Source organism: Tyto alba, unplaced genomic scaffold, assembly GCF_018691265.1.
Source record: "Tyto alba isolate M040663 unplaced genomic scaffold, T.alba_DEE_v4.0 Super-Scaffold_46, whole genome shotgun sequence".
Classification (NCBI taxonomy): Eukaryota; Metazoa; Chordata; class Aves; order Strigiformes; family Tytonidae; genus Tyto; species Tyto alba.
This window is the reverse complement of record NW_024881322.1, coordinates 4,979,202-4,995,602: the sequence shown is the minus strand read 5'-3', so window position 1 is coordinate 4,995,602 and position 16,401 is coordinate 4,979,202. Positions and strand designations below refer to the sequence as shown.

The 16,401-nt window shown below is 38.4% G+C and overlaps 2 protein-coding genes across 7 annotated transcripts in view; one reads left to right on the top strand and one right to left on the bottom strand.

Moving 5' to 3' along the window:
• Positions 1 to 60: 60 nt before the first annotated feature.
• On the top strand, positions 61 to 7,114 carry ASTE1 (asteroid homolog 1). The gene is made up of 4 exons (XM_042806285.1): positions 61 to 1,394; positions 3,334 to 3,541; positions 4,445 to 4,640; positions 4,837 to 7,114. Exons 1-4 carry the CDS (start codon positions 99 to 101, stop codon positions 5,129 to 5,131), a joined length of 1,995 nt encoding a protein of 664 aa, XP_042662219.1. The 5' UTR covers positions 61 to 98; the 3' UTR covers positions 5,132 to 7,114.
• A 1,883-nt stretch (positions 7,115 to 8,997) lies between these two features.
• Positions 8,998 to 16,401, bottom strand: part of ATP2C1 (ATPase secretory pathway Ca2+ transporting 1) — a 65,400-nt gene continuing 57,996 nt past the window's right edge. For all 6 annotated transcript variants that reach the window (XM_032991274.2, XM_032991276.2, XM_042806283.1 and 3 more), the window contains 6 exons: positions 15,094 to 15,162; positions 13,240 to 13,356; positions 12,417 to 12,564; positions 11,700 to 11,795; positions 10,714 to 10,855; positions 8,998 to 9,850 (listed from right to left, as the gene is read on the bottom strand). In XM_032991274.2, coding sequence (XP_032847165.1) covers positions 9,714 to 9,850; positions 10,714 to 10,855; positions 11,700 to 11,795; positions 12,417 to 12,564; positions 13,240 to 13,356; positions 15,094 to 15,162 — 709 coding nt within the window. In that variant the 3' untranslated portion in view covers positions 8,998 to 9,713. The remainder of the gene's footprint in view (positions 9,851 to 10,713; positions 10,856 to 11,699; positions 11,796 to 12,416; positions 12,565 to 13,239; positions 13,357 to 15,093; positions 15,163 to 16,401) is intronic.

Below are 16,401 nucleotides of genomic sequence, written 5' to 3'. Positions count from 1 at the left end.
GGAAGCCTGATTGGAGGAGCTCGGCTGTCACTCTAGCGCGACGTCGGGCGGCGTGGCTCCGCCCCCGGAGGAGAAAGGGGAAGGGGAAGGCGGCCGCCATGGGCGTCCAGGGTCTGACGGGCTTCGTGGAGGAGCGCGGGGCGTTCTTCACCGAGCTGCGGGTGAGGGACACCAAGCTGGTGATCGACGGGAGCAGCCTCTACCACCGGCTGTGCTTCGCCTCCGCCGGCGACTTCCGCCGCGGCGGCGACTACGGCCCCTTCGCGGCGGCCGTGCGCGACTTCTTCGGCAGCCTGCGGGCCTGCCGCGTCGCCCCCTTCGTGGTGCTGGACGGCGGGCGCGGCGCCGGCGACAGGAAGCTGGCCACGCTGCGGAGCCGGGCGGCCGAGCGGCTGCGGGCGGCCCAGGGCCTCGGCCGCGGCGAGGGCGGCTGCCTGGTGCCGCTGCTGACCCGCGAAGCCTTCGTGCAGGCGCTGGCTCGGCTCGGCGTGCCCTTCGTGCAGTGCTTCGCCGAGGCCGACCGGGAGATCGCCGGCTTGGCCAACCGCTGGGGCTGCCCCGTCCTTTCCCTCGACAGCGACTTCTGCGTCTTCGACCTGGCGGGCGGGTACTGCCCGCTCACCCACTTCCAGTGGCGGAGCGTCTGCGCGGGAGAGGGGCCGCAGGACTGCTACGTCCCCGCCCGCTGCTTCTCCGCCGAGAAGTTCTGCAGGCACTTCCGCCACCCCAACAGGAGCCTGCTGCCCCTCTTCGCCGTCATGAACGGGAACGACTACCTGGAGCTGGCGGCGCTGGAGGTGTTCTTCAGCAAGGCGCGGCTGGGCCGGGGCGGGAAGCACGGCCGGCTGCAGGGGCTGCTGAACTGGCTGGCGCAGTTCGCGCAGCCCGGCGAGGCTGTGGACGGCGTGCTGGCCTACCTGAAGAAGCACCAGAGAGAAGAAATAAGGGAGCTCCTGTGCGCCTCGATGGAGGATTACACGCCGTCCGACGTGAAGCTGGAGGACTTTTTTCGGGAGGGGAGGTACGAATGCCAGGCCGCCAGGGAGGCGGACTTGCCGCAGTGGGTACTGGATGCTTTGGCGAAAGGTCGGCTGGCCCCGTTCATCAGCGACGCCCTCCTTCTGAGAAGCACCTTCCTCCACGTTCAGGTGGAGAACACGCAGAGACCTAGCGCCCACAGCGCAGCTTTGCCCATCCGACAGGTTATCTACGGACTGCTGCTGACAGTGCCTCCGCGTACCGAAGGTGCTCCTCTGAGTGAGCAAGCTGGCGAGCTGCCAGTTGTGCGTGAGTTTGACAGACTCCAAAAGACACTTAAAAAAACGTCTGTTCAAGCAGCAAGCCTCCCCGCGGGGTTTTGTGATGATCGTTTTTCTTTGGGCAAGTTAATGGAGGTAAATGGTTGTCACAACAGATCGCAGTTAACGCTGTTTCATGAGTGACGAAATCTAGTTGGGAGTCGTGTTTGCCAACTGCTCGCTAAAGGTGATGCCTCAGTAAGTAACTACGTAACAAAGAGGTACCTGCAGGGCTCCGAGCTTGGCCTGCAAGAGTTGAGAAGCTACAGAGATTGTCTTGGTCTTCTACCTTTTCTGCCCTCCCCCCCACCCAGGGGTATCAAGACAAATTAGATGAAAAGCTGGTTGTGTGTCTATGCAGCATTGCCTCAATTTTCCATTCTAAGCCCTTCTTTCATCCTGTGTATTCTCTTACACTAAGACTTGATTTTATAGTTACAGGAAGGAACTCATGACATTTAGAAAAGGGCAATTTAACACTACAAAATTTATATTTGACCAAGCTATGGATGTTCCGGAGCAATGTTCTGGAACAAAATCTGACCCATGCATTTTTACTAAAAGTCACCATTATTTCATGTATGAATCTTGCAGCTGCCCATCAATTTTACCTGCCACAAGTATGCATCCTGCTAACTTGGACACCTGCTGCTTACCAGACAACAGCACCTGAAAACTACCTTGTAATCAAAGGAAAGTTGTACTAGGTTAGTTCAGTCACCAATAGCTATTCTGTATATTTGAATTCTAATGATTGAGATTAACTCATGCTGTGAATGGAAAATAATCTCCCATTCCCAAAGTTGCATAACTGAGGTTTTGTATGCAGTCATTTCAAAGCATCTGGAAATGCAATCTGTGTCTCTTAATACTGCATATTTAAGCCACATGCTCTATCCATCCTGGCACTCAGATCAACTGTTAACACATCTCTGAGTGTGGGCTGTGCTGTATGTTTTTATCACTTGCTGGTGGCTATTTCATATAAGAACTGAGTCTATCCCTACTGCAATCATTAAATGCTACAGATAGGCATGAATCCCAAAACCTACATACAGGTTATTTTACACAGGATATTGTTACAGGCCTTTTAAATGAGCAAAGACTTCTGTTTGAAAAAAAAATGTTTGGGGATTTTTAAGAAACGTTAATGACACCTTACTTTGGTCTTGGTATGTATGCTGTTTAATTAATTTGAGCTTCTGCTATTATAACTCTCCTTACTAAATGCATGGAAGTTACCTGCTCAGCAGAAGGTTAGAAGAAGAAGAAAGGTTATTTTGTATTTAAACTGCTCTAGGCAAAACTGATTTCAGTTTGTGTTCTATGGGGCAGTCTGCCTAAGAACACACCATCACCCTAATCAAGGTTCACAAAGCACTCCCAATCGCAACTGAATGACCTGCTGCGATTTTGCTACATGTATGAAGTTATGACAAAGTTTGTAACATCACTTTTTAGAAGTAAAGTAGCACAACAAAGAAGGAAACATGGTAGGAATTAAGACATTGCAGGTGAGAAATACAAACTTCACACTTAAGATTTCATTGTGATCACAGGTAAGTGTGTGTGTGTTCAGCGTACCAAGAACAGACATCACCATTACATCTCAAGGGTAACTTCTGAGAGGCACAAAAAGAAAGTTTTTATGTAAATATATATATTGATGTAGATTTGCCATATGAAAGTAATTTTAATGCATTATGGGTACAAGACTTTCCAAGCAAGTCACTTTTATATAGGAGTTTAAGTCACCTAATTTGAAGAAGACTGAAAGCTATTAAAACCTAACCTCAAGCAAATGTAAAAAATTACTTACTCTTCTAACTAACATTTAACTATGTAGTTTTTAAAGTTTAAGTAGTATTTAAAAAATACTTCCTGTTCAGAATATCTATAAAACTTAAATAACTTTATTGAAAATATGAAGTACTAGCTAATTTAAACACAATTTATTTGCCTTTTAGAAATTGCTCACAGCAAATAAAGTTTCTTACCTTTATTTTTTCTCTCCCATTTTTAAATCTATTTTCAGATGCCCATGTCATGCCGTCAGATGCTTTTGCTTGAGACTCTAGGAGTGAAAATGAATTTTCTAGAATCTATTCCCAGTCACTTACAACTCGCTATTGCTGTAACATGTTACTGGATATGTTGTTCAGAACCAAAAGTTACATTGCATCTATTAAAGGCTTTACTTCTAATGATAGTATCTGGAGAACTGCACAGGATAAACGATCCAGGTATGTCTCCAAATAATGCAATTTTAGGTGTTCAGCTACGATGAAGTATCTATACCATAATTAATTTTGTCATTTATGATGAGTTGTCCAAATTCAGATGAATTGGCATTGATTTACACTATATCCCAAGGTATCACATTCCTTGCATTGATATAGAGCAGAGAAACAGTGCTAGCCATTAATTTAACATACAGTTAAAATAGTACTTTGCCATCTTGTAAAACATTAATTTGCATTTATAAATGCTTTGTTTAGGACTAAAATACTTAGATAGAAAAGTTATAAAAAATAAGCTTAACACACTCATGCATCAAACGAGAATAACAACTGATGCCTTGACAGATTGTTACTTCTTGTGAGTTTTTTCTAAAATTATCTGTACTTAAAAATGCTGAGTTGCACGTGTACCCTTTATCTGCCTGTGTTTTGCAAGATTCTGAAAGTACTAAATTATCACATAAATTGTTTCACTAATATTTGTACCTACTAGAGTTATGGCAGCATTTCCTCTAGACCACCTTCATTTGATGGCAGTGATGACACATCCCAGGGTTACAGTTTCTTCAGGTTCTCGTTTGTAGAAACTGGACTGACATGGTTACCACACGCTTCCCAAGTGGGAGTAAGATGGAAATCTTGTTTGGAATTGATTCACTCAGAACAGCAAGGCAAATTACCTAACAAATTAAGTTCCTGATTTCACAATTTCAGATTCTCATGGATATTCATACTTGAATTTTTACTCAATTTTATGTCTTTAAGTTCAATTTGAGTCATCTGAAAACCCTACTAATGCTTCCTGAAATAGAACTGGAGGTTTGAAGACCCTATACCTTGCAGATACCTTTTGTACTGTTCACAGCAGAACTTTTATTTGCACGTGATTTTTTATTTCTAACCTAGATACCACAGTTTTATGCACTGAAGATGAGAGTGTTGCATATAACGAATTTCTAAAATGGAAGGAAAAGAAATTCAAAAATAAATACTTCGATTTAGATGCTGCACACAGTTTTTGCCAGTGGCAGTGCTGTCTTCAGATGGGATTGTATCTCAACCAGCTACTTGGCACTCCTCTCTCTGAGCCAGACCTGAGTAGGTAAGGATGTTTCAGAGACGTGCTTTCCAAACAAGCCCCTGATGGAATGTGTTCACATTTTATTTTGTGTGTCAAACTCCTTTGGCCCATTCTACTGCATTTGAACTCCCTTCTTTTTTTTGCTAAACAGCATGTTTCTGTACCTGTCCTGATGAGGTCTAATTCTAAATGAGGATTCTCTCCTTCCTTTGAGCAGGCTTTACAGTGGGACGCTTGTGCACAGATTGTATCAAGAGCTTAAATCAACACCTTCAGTGGAAAATCTGTTTAGTTTATCTCCAAAAACTACACAGCTTTATCAGGTATTGTTAAGTACAGTAGAGTCAATTGTACCTCCAGACTTCTTTCAGAAGCCGACCGAGACCAAATCTGAGTCCTGCAAAAAGAAGAAAGCATCTAATAAGAAAAAAAAAGCCACCACATGTGCTGTACCGGCAGCTCGGCATTTATGCCAGGTCAATAGGTTTGCATCACTTGCAGTGGATGAGTGAAAGGATTATTCCTGGAATAATTTTTAATGCTGTGCAGATGGAAGAAATTATATTAAAATATGGGACTGTATTCAGATTTGCACAGCAGTTTTCACACAAGTTCCCAATTCAATCTTTACCTACAATTTGTGCTTTGTGGAATTTTTTAAATTGACTTTTATACAGTGCCTCTTTTATAAAAGTGTTAGTTATAAAAAAAAAGTTGTAGTGTTTTGCTTGGTTTTTAAAGGTATTGGTCTAATTGAAAATGAGAGCAAAGCTGTTCAGCATTTCAGAGCTGGGCTAGTGTAGAGGATTTGTTTTCCTAAACATTTATAGTTGGCTATCCCTCCATCTCCCTGAACACTTCTAATTTTCAAAAAAATCCTATTTTTAAATGTGAGAAACACAGTGATTACAGTCTTACAGATCAGATTAAAATGGAAAGTGAAAAGTTTTAAAATACTGTAGAATCAGTCTTTACAGGTAGAGCACTGGTATGTTCAGGAAGAGCTAGCTTTACTCAGTGACAACCGAGTTGTGCTTGCTGCATCACAGGTACTGAACTATACTGGGGGAGAAACTTCAGCTTTTATCCCCTCCCCTGCCCCCCTTTTGGTATGTTTAAGGAAAGAGAGTTAGATGCCTCTAGGCACACACAAAGCTATCACACGATAGCAAGTTTTTGAACGTGGTTTTCTCATAAAATTATTGCTTTTCCAGGGTCTTTTCCCTATACAATCTAATTACTATATTTGTGCTTTTTCTCCTCAAAAATTCATATTTTTTTACATTCAGGAAAATCATGGTTTCCACCTTTAATCATTAAGGTTTTGCCCATCACTTTCCAGAATTCAAGCCTCATTGGGTGTTTGGTTTTCAGTCCTGGTTACGCCAGCTACCTGACAACTATCCACAGGGAAGGAACCCGCTAGATCTCGTGGCTTACAGGAACCATCTCTGGTATCATACCGCTGAGGCTTGACCCTGCCATAATATATTCAGTGAGAATAGATTTATAACATCTATTCCATTAATGAAAAAATTATTTTTGAGATACAGTCTGATAGTATTTAATATTTCTTCCAGCATGAAAGCTGCTACTTACTAAACTACCAGCAGATGGCACCTAGGCTCAACCATGCAGTCAGTTACTACAACTTTACAACCCATTTCTAAGTAGACTTCTATTTGCAGCAATCTACACAGTCTCACTTCCATCAGATGACTTTAAATAAAGTTGAAAAGGCTTAAAGTTCTTGATTTTAGTAACTAAAACTTAAATCCTTAATTATCCAAATCTGTTATGATCCCACGTGTTTCATTTTACCAAGCTTGTAGTTCCTTTCAGTTTTTAATCACTGGAAAGAGTCACATTTAAAATAAGTCTTACATATGAAAATACTGGCATCTTTGGTGCCACTTTGTTCGTGCTGTGAGAAGAAAGATCTTAATTTACTGTGAATCCCATACTGGAAAAGTACTAGAGAACATAAATTCTTGAGACTTGCTGAGGAGTACCTTCAATTAGATAGTTCAGAAGATGGGGATAAACTCAAGTGTTCCACTTTCGGATAAAAAGGCTGCTGTGATCACATGGCATTTTGAGAATACCTTTGGGAGTGCTGACTCGATGATGAAGAATTACTCTATTGGAAATGTGTTCTCAATGAAGAACTCCAGCTGATCTTTTTTGCTAATAAAAAGAAATACACAGCATTGTAAATACCAATCCTGTATGTGGAAGAAAATAATTACTGACTCTTGGGTTACTATTCAGAATTTAAATCAAATGTTCTGATTTTCCTTTTTGAGGTATCATAGGCTTCCAGTCATCTTTGGGGGAAAAATTAAAAAAAAAACAAAAAAAAAACAACAAAACAAAAGTGCTCCTATTAAAACTGAAAAGTTCTGTTTTCCATGCTTTAGTAAGAACAACTAAATTCTTCGGTTGCTGTCTATTTTCATCCCACATTAAATGCCTCCTTTTTTGTGGAAAAATCACACTATTGATTCAATTGTTCTGGAAAAAAAATCAAACTTGCTGTTAGGTGGTAAAGATCAAGACTGGAGCCAAAAAATGGCAATGGAATTCAGCCCACATGTTTTTCATAAATAATCAGATTTAGCTACATGAATTACTTATTTCATCTTCCATTAGAAAACACACCAAAACTTAGTTTGGCATATTTAAAGTGAATTGCATTCAATTAAGTTCACCTTGCAAGAAGGCAGAATTGTTTGTAAGAGACTGAAATTATGTCTTGTCTAGACTGACATACCTTTTTCAGAAAGTGAGACTTGGGCTGGGAAAGGGATACTTCCTAAAATTTATTTTAAAGACTAGGCATTAACACTTTCAAGCTAAGATGACAAATTGGCTTTTATCGGCACTGCTGTACTTACCTGGATTTCTGGGACTCTGAGTGCAGAGCACAAAGCAGTCAAATCCCATGGAGAATATCAACAAGTTAAGACTTACTATGTGAAAAGTAGAGTTGCTGTACTTTTTCAAAACCCAAGTTTGTTCAAGAGATTCTTCCATCAGCATGCACTGTCAGTTTTTACTACCTGTCTTTACTGAAGAATACTAAGTATTTTATTAGTAAGTGTTCTGAAAATGTATGGAAATTCTGAACAACCACAGCACCACTTGCCAAAGACAGTAATAGTTCAACAGGAGGAACACTGACAAATCTGTTCCAACTTCCAAAAGGCAGAACTGCTGGAAATAAACTTTTGCTTGAAGACGTGAGAGCACTGCTGTAAGAAGGCACCTTGTTCAGGCTCTACCAGCTCAGTGGTTCACATAACATCGTGCAAGAAGAGATGAGGGCCATATGCTGCAGTCTTTCCCTTTGCACAACTTGATCTCCAGCACAGTGGTAGTCCAGGTAACACGTGCATGTGGAGCAGGCCCAGGGTCAGCCAGGGCAACGGGTGAATTGCGTGTGCAAAGCAGACTCAGCGGTGCACTCATGTCCTGTCTGCAACCCCACTTCCTGACCAAGTCTGCCAATCTCCAGAGGAAAAAGAAGAGAACAATTCAAGTAACCTCTTAGCAGAGAAATTCCTACAGCACTTTCTGAACTGCCTCGTTTTCCATGAACTCCTCAGATTGAGCATGACACGTGGGGCCACAACGGTGAGAAATATCCCAGTGCCTATTTACAATTCCTCATTAACCGACAGCATGACCATGATGACAGCATGGCCCAGAGCCAATACCAGTGCTACCTTTCAGGCTACACTGTGAAAATATGTGTATGCACATGCTTTGGAGCAAAAGAGGTACCATTACATCGCCAACTTCCCCTAGAGACCTTAGACATCCTCTTTTCAATATTCCCTAGGTGATAGTTCCTTGCATTTCCTCAAAGGATGACGAGTCCTACTCTGTTGAGAAGACACTGATGACAACAGCTGCAAGTCTATTTTGAGGAAGAACACTATTTCCACTTAGTGAATATTAGAATATTTAAACATTATCATATATTTAAAATAATTTTAACATATATATATTAATCTATTATAATGCTTTTCTAGTCATAGAAAGTCATTCTGTAGGGTAAAATTTTAAGTTACATCACCAGTAAAAACTTTATGATCAGGCTGGAAGAAGGAAGAGGAAGGAAAACCAAGCTTCTTTGAAAGAGGGGTGGGGTTTTTTGCTACCAGAGTGAGGATTAGTGCATTCATTTTCTAATTCAATGCACTACAAATCATTTCAATAACAGTACTGTCTTATAATCACTCAAGTGATCTAACAGTCATAAGCTAAAGTAAATATGGAACTAGACATGAAACAAAGCTGGTATCTAACATTATACCAAAACAAGCATGCTAATCTAAGTACCAGTTTCTTTTAAAACAAAGAGACAACACACTTTTAAGAAAAGCAAACATTTACTTCAAATTGCAGTATAGGCTTTTCAATCACAGAAAAAGAAAAGGAAAAACAGTGATCTGACAGCGGTCACATCCTGTGCAAAAAAAAAAAAAAAAAAACAAAACCAAAAAAACCTCGGGATACAAAATAAAAACCTGTAGCACAAGGTACTTGAGCCGCTTACACATTGCAGGATAAAGTAAATAAATACAGTAGCTAGAATATGGCACTCTTGTGACAGACTCTAAACCCAGTGGAATGCCTCTGAAATATTTTTTTATCCTTGTATTAGTAGCAAAGTCCCACCACCATAGAAGTAAAATAGTACAATGTTTTAAATAAAAACAAACTAAAATATTTATATCTAAGAGAAGGATTTTACACAGTTATATCTTTTAAGTGCAGAAAATGGGACTTGGGCTTAGATCTTTCTTTAAATTAACCCCCCCACACACACAAAATCCCATTCAATCTCAAAAGTAAATTTATGTTTGAGGAAAAATGTTACCAAAGTTGCATAATTTCATTTGTTACTCCCACAGCTGGAAGTTAAATTCTAAACAGTCTTGAAACATGAACGTTCATCATTAGCCAGTGAAACAATGGACTTGTCAAAAGCCCGCAGGATTTCTCTATCCTTCAAATATTGTTTTCTTTCTCCTAAATCTTTAGACAGCAATCCCTAAGTTTGCAAACAAATGAATGCAATATGCATCATACATCAAGAAAAGACGAAGTTGACGAAGAAGAACTTCCACGTTTCTGGATCTTTTCCTTGCTTCTTTCAAACTTCTTTATGATCTCAGTCACTATGCACACAGAGGAAGTGAGTCCCAGAAGGAACAGTAAATCTGGAAAGAGATAATTAGCCTTTTTTAAATTTTCTATTTAAGACTGAGGGCAGACTTACAAAAGAACAAGACTTAGAAGACATTCAAATTGTCTCCCAATCATTGGGTAAGTTGAGGAGAAATGAAGCAAGAATTAATTTTTGCAGAACTAGAAGATTAACATGCATACTTTATACACAGATTGTAAGTACAGGCATGATATTTCAAACTTCTAAAGTATTTCATAATCCCATTTTTATTAACACCTACGGAAACAGAGAACGCTAAGCAACATAATTAACTTCATATTGAAAAAATATTAATATAATCAGAAATGATACTGGAGTTAAAAGAATTGTGTAAAAAATATGTATTTCACGACAATCATTTATCTTTAACTCCAGAAAACTGCAGAAGTAATAAATGGAAGTCTTAATGAGGTCAACAGCTTTATGTATCTATAAGTTCTTAAAACCCTCATGTCTTTTTACCCTACGATAATGCAGCTAGTTAAGTATAAACACCGTATTTAGAAATCTTGGTCCTTTATTAAATAGAGAAAAAACGTGCGAAATAGCATGATTAATAGTGCTTAAAAAATTTCAATAGACTCTATGCTTCATTTTTGCCTGCATCAAAATTACATTCAAGAAACCTAATATATATAAGCACCTAAGAAATTTAAGAACACACTGAGTAGTTGGGTACCAGATGCCTTTAAATCATGGTTCCCAAAGAAAACATCTCAAAGGATTTTATTTTTTTCTTCCAAAAAAAGTCAGTAGGCTTTGCATTCCCATTGTATGCAAACAGTCAGGAAGTGCTCTTATAGAACCATCTGCTAATGCATTTACAGACAGTTTTGAAAAGGAAACTGTTCTTACCCAAGACACTCAGGCTCTCTGTCTGGAAAACCTTCTGAAGTGGAGGAAAGTAAATGACCAATAACTGCCCCATTATAGACCCAAGGACGGCATAGCAGAACATTTTGTTACTGCAAAGTCCAATCTCAAACACAGATTTTGCCTGTAAAATAAACAGCACCTTACACTGTACATGTAATCTTAATTATCTAGACAGTATTTGTAACTACATCTTCTTTTCATCCAGACTTTTATAAAAATATAAAAAAAATCATTGTTGACCTTTTAGATAATCCAGAACAAGTTCTTGAACAGGCTAATTGCATTTTCTCTATAGTAAACAGAGAACAAATCTTGTCTCCATAGTCAACAACTTGTATATTGAGCTCATTTTTCTGCAAGTATACAGTGCATTAGAAAGTGTCCTCTATACTAGAAGGAAGTGTTTTCATTAACCGTAACAATTCACATTAGAAAACAGACTTCAAACTAGAGTAAATGTAGTAATGTATACTAGCAATGTACTTTTCTCCAACAGCACAGATTTTCAGACTGGTTTCCTTAAAACAAAATACAGACAGGAAAAACAGTTTAAGAAATTTTCCTCTGATTATGGGTTTAAGGTTACAAAATAAAAAAGTTAAGGCCTTCAAAAAGTTTCAGGTTCTGGCAAAGATGCTGAAGTGACAGAATTTTCAGGACAAAAAAAGTAACAACCAGTATACACAGCAATACAAAGGACCATCACACTTCAGCTTTTAATAAAAATTTCCTTGCTTCTGTCAGGACAGGAGCACTACGACCAGCTCTGAACAAATTAAGGAAACCAATACTTATCTGTAATTAAAGAAATCTTACCAGTAAACATGTGAAACTCTGAAGTTTAATAGAAGATGTGAAGTAAATTTGCATGAAAACATTTGAAACAAACATAGCAAAATCCTCCCTCAAAGTAAATTCTGCTTATTGTGCAAGTATTGTGTAAGTGGATAGTATGATTCACTTACCTGAGATCTAGAACTCAAAGCATTGAACATATCAAAAAATACGAAACAGGTGAAAGTCATGGTTGTATCACGAGGTGTTATTACATTGTCTCTTAACTGCCAACAAAAGAAAATGAAATGGCTTTAGCATGCTTTAAATACTCCACAACTAAACAAAGTTATTACAATAATTCAAGTTCTGCTAGCTTGTAAATGAAAGTAAAGCAACTTGTTTGGCCCAAGCTGATTTAATAAATCATACAGCAAAAATTATGCACCCATAACTTATAACAATTTGTAATTCCAAGCTATAATTAAATGAAGCCTCCTGACAAACATTTATGCAAGCACATGGAATACCAAGAATTCTATGATGCACTACCAAAAGTTAGAACAACATTTTTCTCTACTGGGAAAAGAAAGTCAAATGGCTGTTTCATAGTAGTCTGGCTAGAAGATTTGTACAATTACCTTCTATGAGCCAAGGTTTCACAAGTAGATTTGGGACCTGGAAAGGTCTGTGTTAAAACAGAGATTGAGGAATAAAACTGCATTCCTCATTTCAACAACTACTTCAAAAATCTTCCTCTCTAATCTGCTAGCTGAATAGATTATTAAATAAGCATGGATAAAACTTGCAGCCAAGTTCATACAAATTCTGAATTCTATCTGCTGGTATGAAAAGGACTCATTTTAAATTAGTTTGTTACTACTTTAAGTTTTGTACTTTTGTCATACCTCTCTCCAGAAGACGAACAGTGTTCCACACACGATAATTACTGATGAAACCAGTATTTTAACAATCAGGTTTTTGGTCAGAATGCTGTCCTTCAAATTTCTTGGAGGCTTCTGAATAACATCTTTATCCACAGGCTCCACCCCAAGACTTAGAATTAAAAGAACACCTTAGATTTTTATTACCGTAAAAATAATTCACCGTGTCTATCTTATAAACTAGATTCTCTGAGCTGAAAGAAAGATTTTAATCTCCCCTTTACAGTCTAAGCATCATCTCAAATAAGCACATGATATTTTCACTTTCAGAAAACAGAGTTGTATGTATTAGTAACAGGCAATATTCTAACACTGGCAGTTTGAGAGTCCATAAATACATAACATCAGACAGTATTAAAATTTCCAGATGTCAGTTTGAAAGGAAGCTGCAGTATTAGTTATGTTCCCCGTTTCTGCTACTGTGGTCAACCTAGCTAAGGAATTTACTGCCAATTCCTTTCCACCTCTCCCTCCACCATCTATCTGCAGTGAAGAGAATCAAAGAAGAACCCAGAGGCAAGTCAGAATCCCACATGCAAGTCTCATGGGCATATCTGTGGATCGTACGGTATCCATGCTGTCCCCATAATTATTGTTAGATACTAAAGCAAACCCAAAGGAATGAACATAGAACTACACTGCAAAAATTGTAATTCAAAGAAAAAGTTTGCTGCTTCATAAACATTTCACTGAAGTTTAACACTTCATAGTTTCCTTTATGAGCAACCATTTTTGTTGCTGAAATAAAGACTACAGACCTCTAATGGAATTTAAAGTCATTACTTACCTTTGAGCTGGAGGTCCATCCATAATAATATTGATCCATAAGATCTGCATGGCATTGAGAGGATTAGGAAAGTTCATTAATGTAGCCAGTGAGATTAAAGTCAGTGCTGCTATACTCCTGTTGAAAGAATTCATTTTTATAACTGTCAGCATGAAACATTTCTGAAGATCCACTGATAACTGCTTTCTAATCAACACTTCAACTGTTGAAGAGTAGATACAGATTTTGACAGTGTGAATAGCGACTGATGTAACCCTAACTTTAAAGGTAGAGCATGAATTCATTTAGAATACTCATCTTGACACAGTCCATATTTAAACCAGCCTTGTTTTGGCAATAAAAAGACCGCAAATTCACATCTCAAACTTTAAGATAACATTTCAGTTATCACTCACCTTCACCTAATTGTTTGTTTTTTTTTTTTTTTTGTTTTGTTTTGTTTTTTTTTTTTTTTCTGGGAAACCAGGTCCTATACTTTCTTTGTGCCAGAAGCAGAACTTCTAAGCATGGTTTTGAAAAACAAACTGCTTTTACACTTTTGACGTAAGCACCACCACTCTGTGCACCTGTCACTAGTTTGACTTACCAGTTAAATTAAGGTACTAGCCAAGCTCCCTAAAAATACCTTCACCACCCCTCGTTATTAGGAAGGTGAGAAGGCTAGGCAAAACACTGAAGACAGATGAGCTGGTTGCACACTTAGCATTAGTAACCTTTCTAAACAAGTGTACACTAATTGCTTCCAGTGGAAGATAAAGTGGTTTCATAACCAACAAGAAGAGACCAGGGCTTATAGTAACTCCACATTTAGCACTCTACTGAACACTGTTATGCTCTCCATGCAAAGAGGGACAGGAAAAAAAAAAAAAAAAAAAAAGGTAACTCATTCATCAGAAACCTGAGGCTACCACTCCCAAGGCCAACAGGCAAGAACACTTTCCTAGACTATCTATGCTTCATTATCTTTCAGAAGCAGATTTCTAGTCTTCTACCAATGCATGACACTAGTCAATGTTGAAGTATATGACACTTACAATTTTTATGCAAGTTTTAAGAGGTTGGTGTTTTCTAGGTTTTGTTGTGCTGGGGGTTTTTGGTGGGGATTTTTTTTTTTTTTTTTGGCTTTTGGGGAGGTGTTTTTCTGTGGGTTGCTTTTTTTTTTTTATTTGTATGTTTGGTTTTGTTTTGTTTTTTTTTTTTTACTTTCTGCAACTTTATTCAACCACTCTGAAATGCCATGAAGGCTTCAAAAGAGTACATCAACAACATGGTGAAGAGGAAAACCATGTTCCTGCATCCACAGTCAGTAAGATAGTTTAAAAGATTTTGTGAGATTAAGGCTTAATGAACTCTTGTTTTCTTGTGCATTGTACACACGATAGAGTTAGCATAGGGATCCTTATATGCAAGAAAAGGAAGTCAGCTTCACAGAGCTTATTCCACAAACCAGTATGTGGATTACAGAGAAACTAACCTCCTGTTTCCCTGCTTTCCTCCATTTGAGATACATGTTCTGGTTAAGGAGGGAATGACTTCTAACTTCTCCTTTAAGCAAGGACCCAAAAGGTAGCTATGCTGTTTCTCTCTACCCTCTCAGTTACTGACTTTTCATGTCTTAACAGGACGAACTGTGACAAAGTTAAATGTCCATTCATTGCACTATTTTCTGGTTCTTTAAAAATGAAACAAGCCACCAAATACAAACCACTGAAAATTCAAAAGCGTAGCATATCAGCATCTCCTACACAAAGTTTAAAATATTCACATGAATTAATGAATCATCTGCTTCATGATGCTTTGATTCATTCACAATGTAGTTAGAACCTTCTGATACTGTCCACTTTTCAAACTTACGTGCTCAGTTGAAATCTAACAAAATTTTTAATGTTATTATAAATTCCTTTACCCTCTTCAATTGCAGACCTGCAATTAAAAATAAAGATTGCATCACTAGACAAATGAGACTACTGCCAAAAAAGCTGAAAACAAACCAAAAAAGCTATTATTTTATGCAACAATACAAATGTCAAGAAACAAATGGAGTTGAAGGTCTTGTAACTTTGGCAGTCATTTGTTTTTCAACTTGACTATGAGATTAATCACAGTAGTTATTTTTCTAGCTGCTTAACTTTCAAAATTAAATGTCAGCAGTAAAATCTCCTCCTTGTTCAAGATTCACCATCATCCTTAATGAGACCTTCCGAGTCAAGTTAGATAAATAAATAAAAAAAAAAAAAAAACACATATGCTTTTACAAAACCATAGATATATAACATGACTTTAAAAGACCATTTATTCTTACTGCACCAGAATGAAATGTGTATAGTCCATCTTCTCAACATCTAGCATGTGTTGCAACTTGCCTATCATATTACGGCAATTATAGCACTGAGAAAGTGTTTTCTAATTCCTAAATCAGGTCTACTCTGCTGCAAATAAAGCTGATTTCTTTCTTCCATTCCCCCAATAGCCAAGAACAATTGATCATCGTTCCTTCTGTAACTTTTAAGACAAAAAGATTAAAGGGGTTGGGGGGAAGATTTAAGACTACAGAAGCTCATACTTTTTTTTTCTCCCCTTAGTGTTCACCACTTTTCACTTTCTTTTTGAGAAATTTCCTGATGAGGTGAGCAAAACTGGATAAAGCATTCCAGCAAAAGTCTCATCAAGCCCCAGTAAAGTACTTACCACAGAAGCCCTTCCTACATACTCTTCTGAATATCTTAGAATGATTCCCTTCTCTCTTTCGTTTTTGCACAACAGCACATTGCTGTTGGCTGAATTAGTATAGAAACCTTTTAACTCTCAAATCATCCTCTGACGTACTGCTACCTAGATAGATTTTCTTATATTGTACTTCTAGATTTCACTTCTTTCCAAGGGTTAAGCATCATACTTTCAGACAAACTGAAGTGTTCTGAGATTGATGCATCATTTCAAAATGAAGGCTCTCTTGCTAGACAGCAGTCCAGCTCTGCCAACAACCACTATGTGCAAAAGTCAGATGGATTGAATTCAAAGTAAGTTTAGCTATGCTCTCTTTGAAGTACAAAGAAAAAAATGAACAAGTAACGAATAGCTGGTTACCAGAAGTTGGTAACTTATCTTCACCTGTAATATTTAAACAGCTTATATTCCATTCCTTTTCTGAAACACCACCAC

Coding starts and splice junctions, on each gene's coding strand:
- ASTE1 (XM_042806285.1), top strand. CDS start 99: ATGGGCGTCCAGGGTCTGACGGGCTTCGTGGAGGAGCGCGGGGCGTTC. Junction 3,542..4,444: donor GCACAGGATAAACGATCCAG/GTATGTCTCCAA, acceptor TTTCTAACCTAG/ATACCACAGTTTTATGCACT. Junction 4,641..4,836: donor TCTGAGCCAGACCTGAGTAG/GTAAGGATGTTT, acceptor TCCTTTGAGCAG/GCTTTACAGTGGGACGCTTG.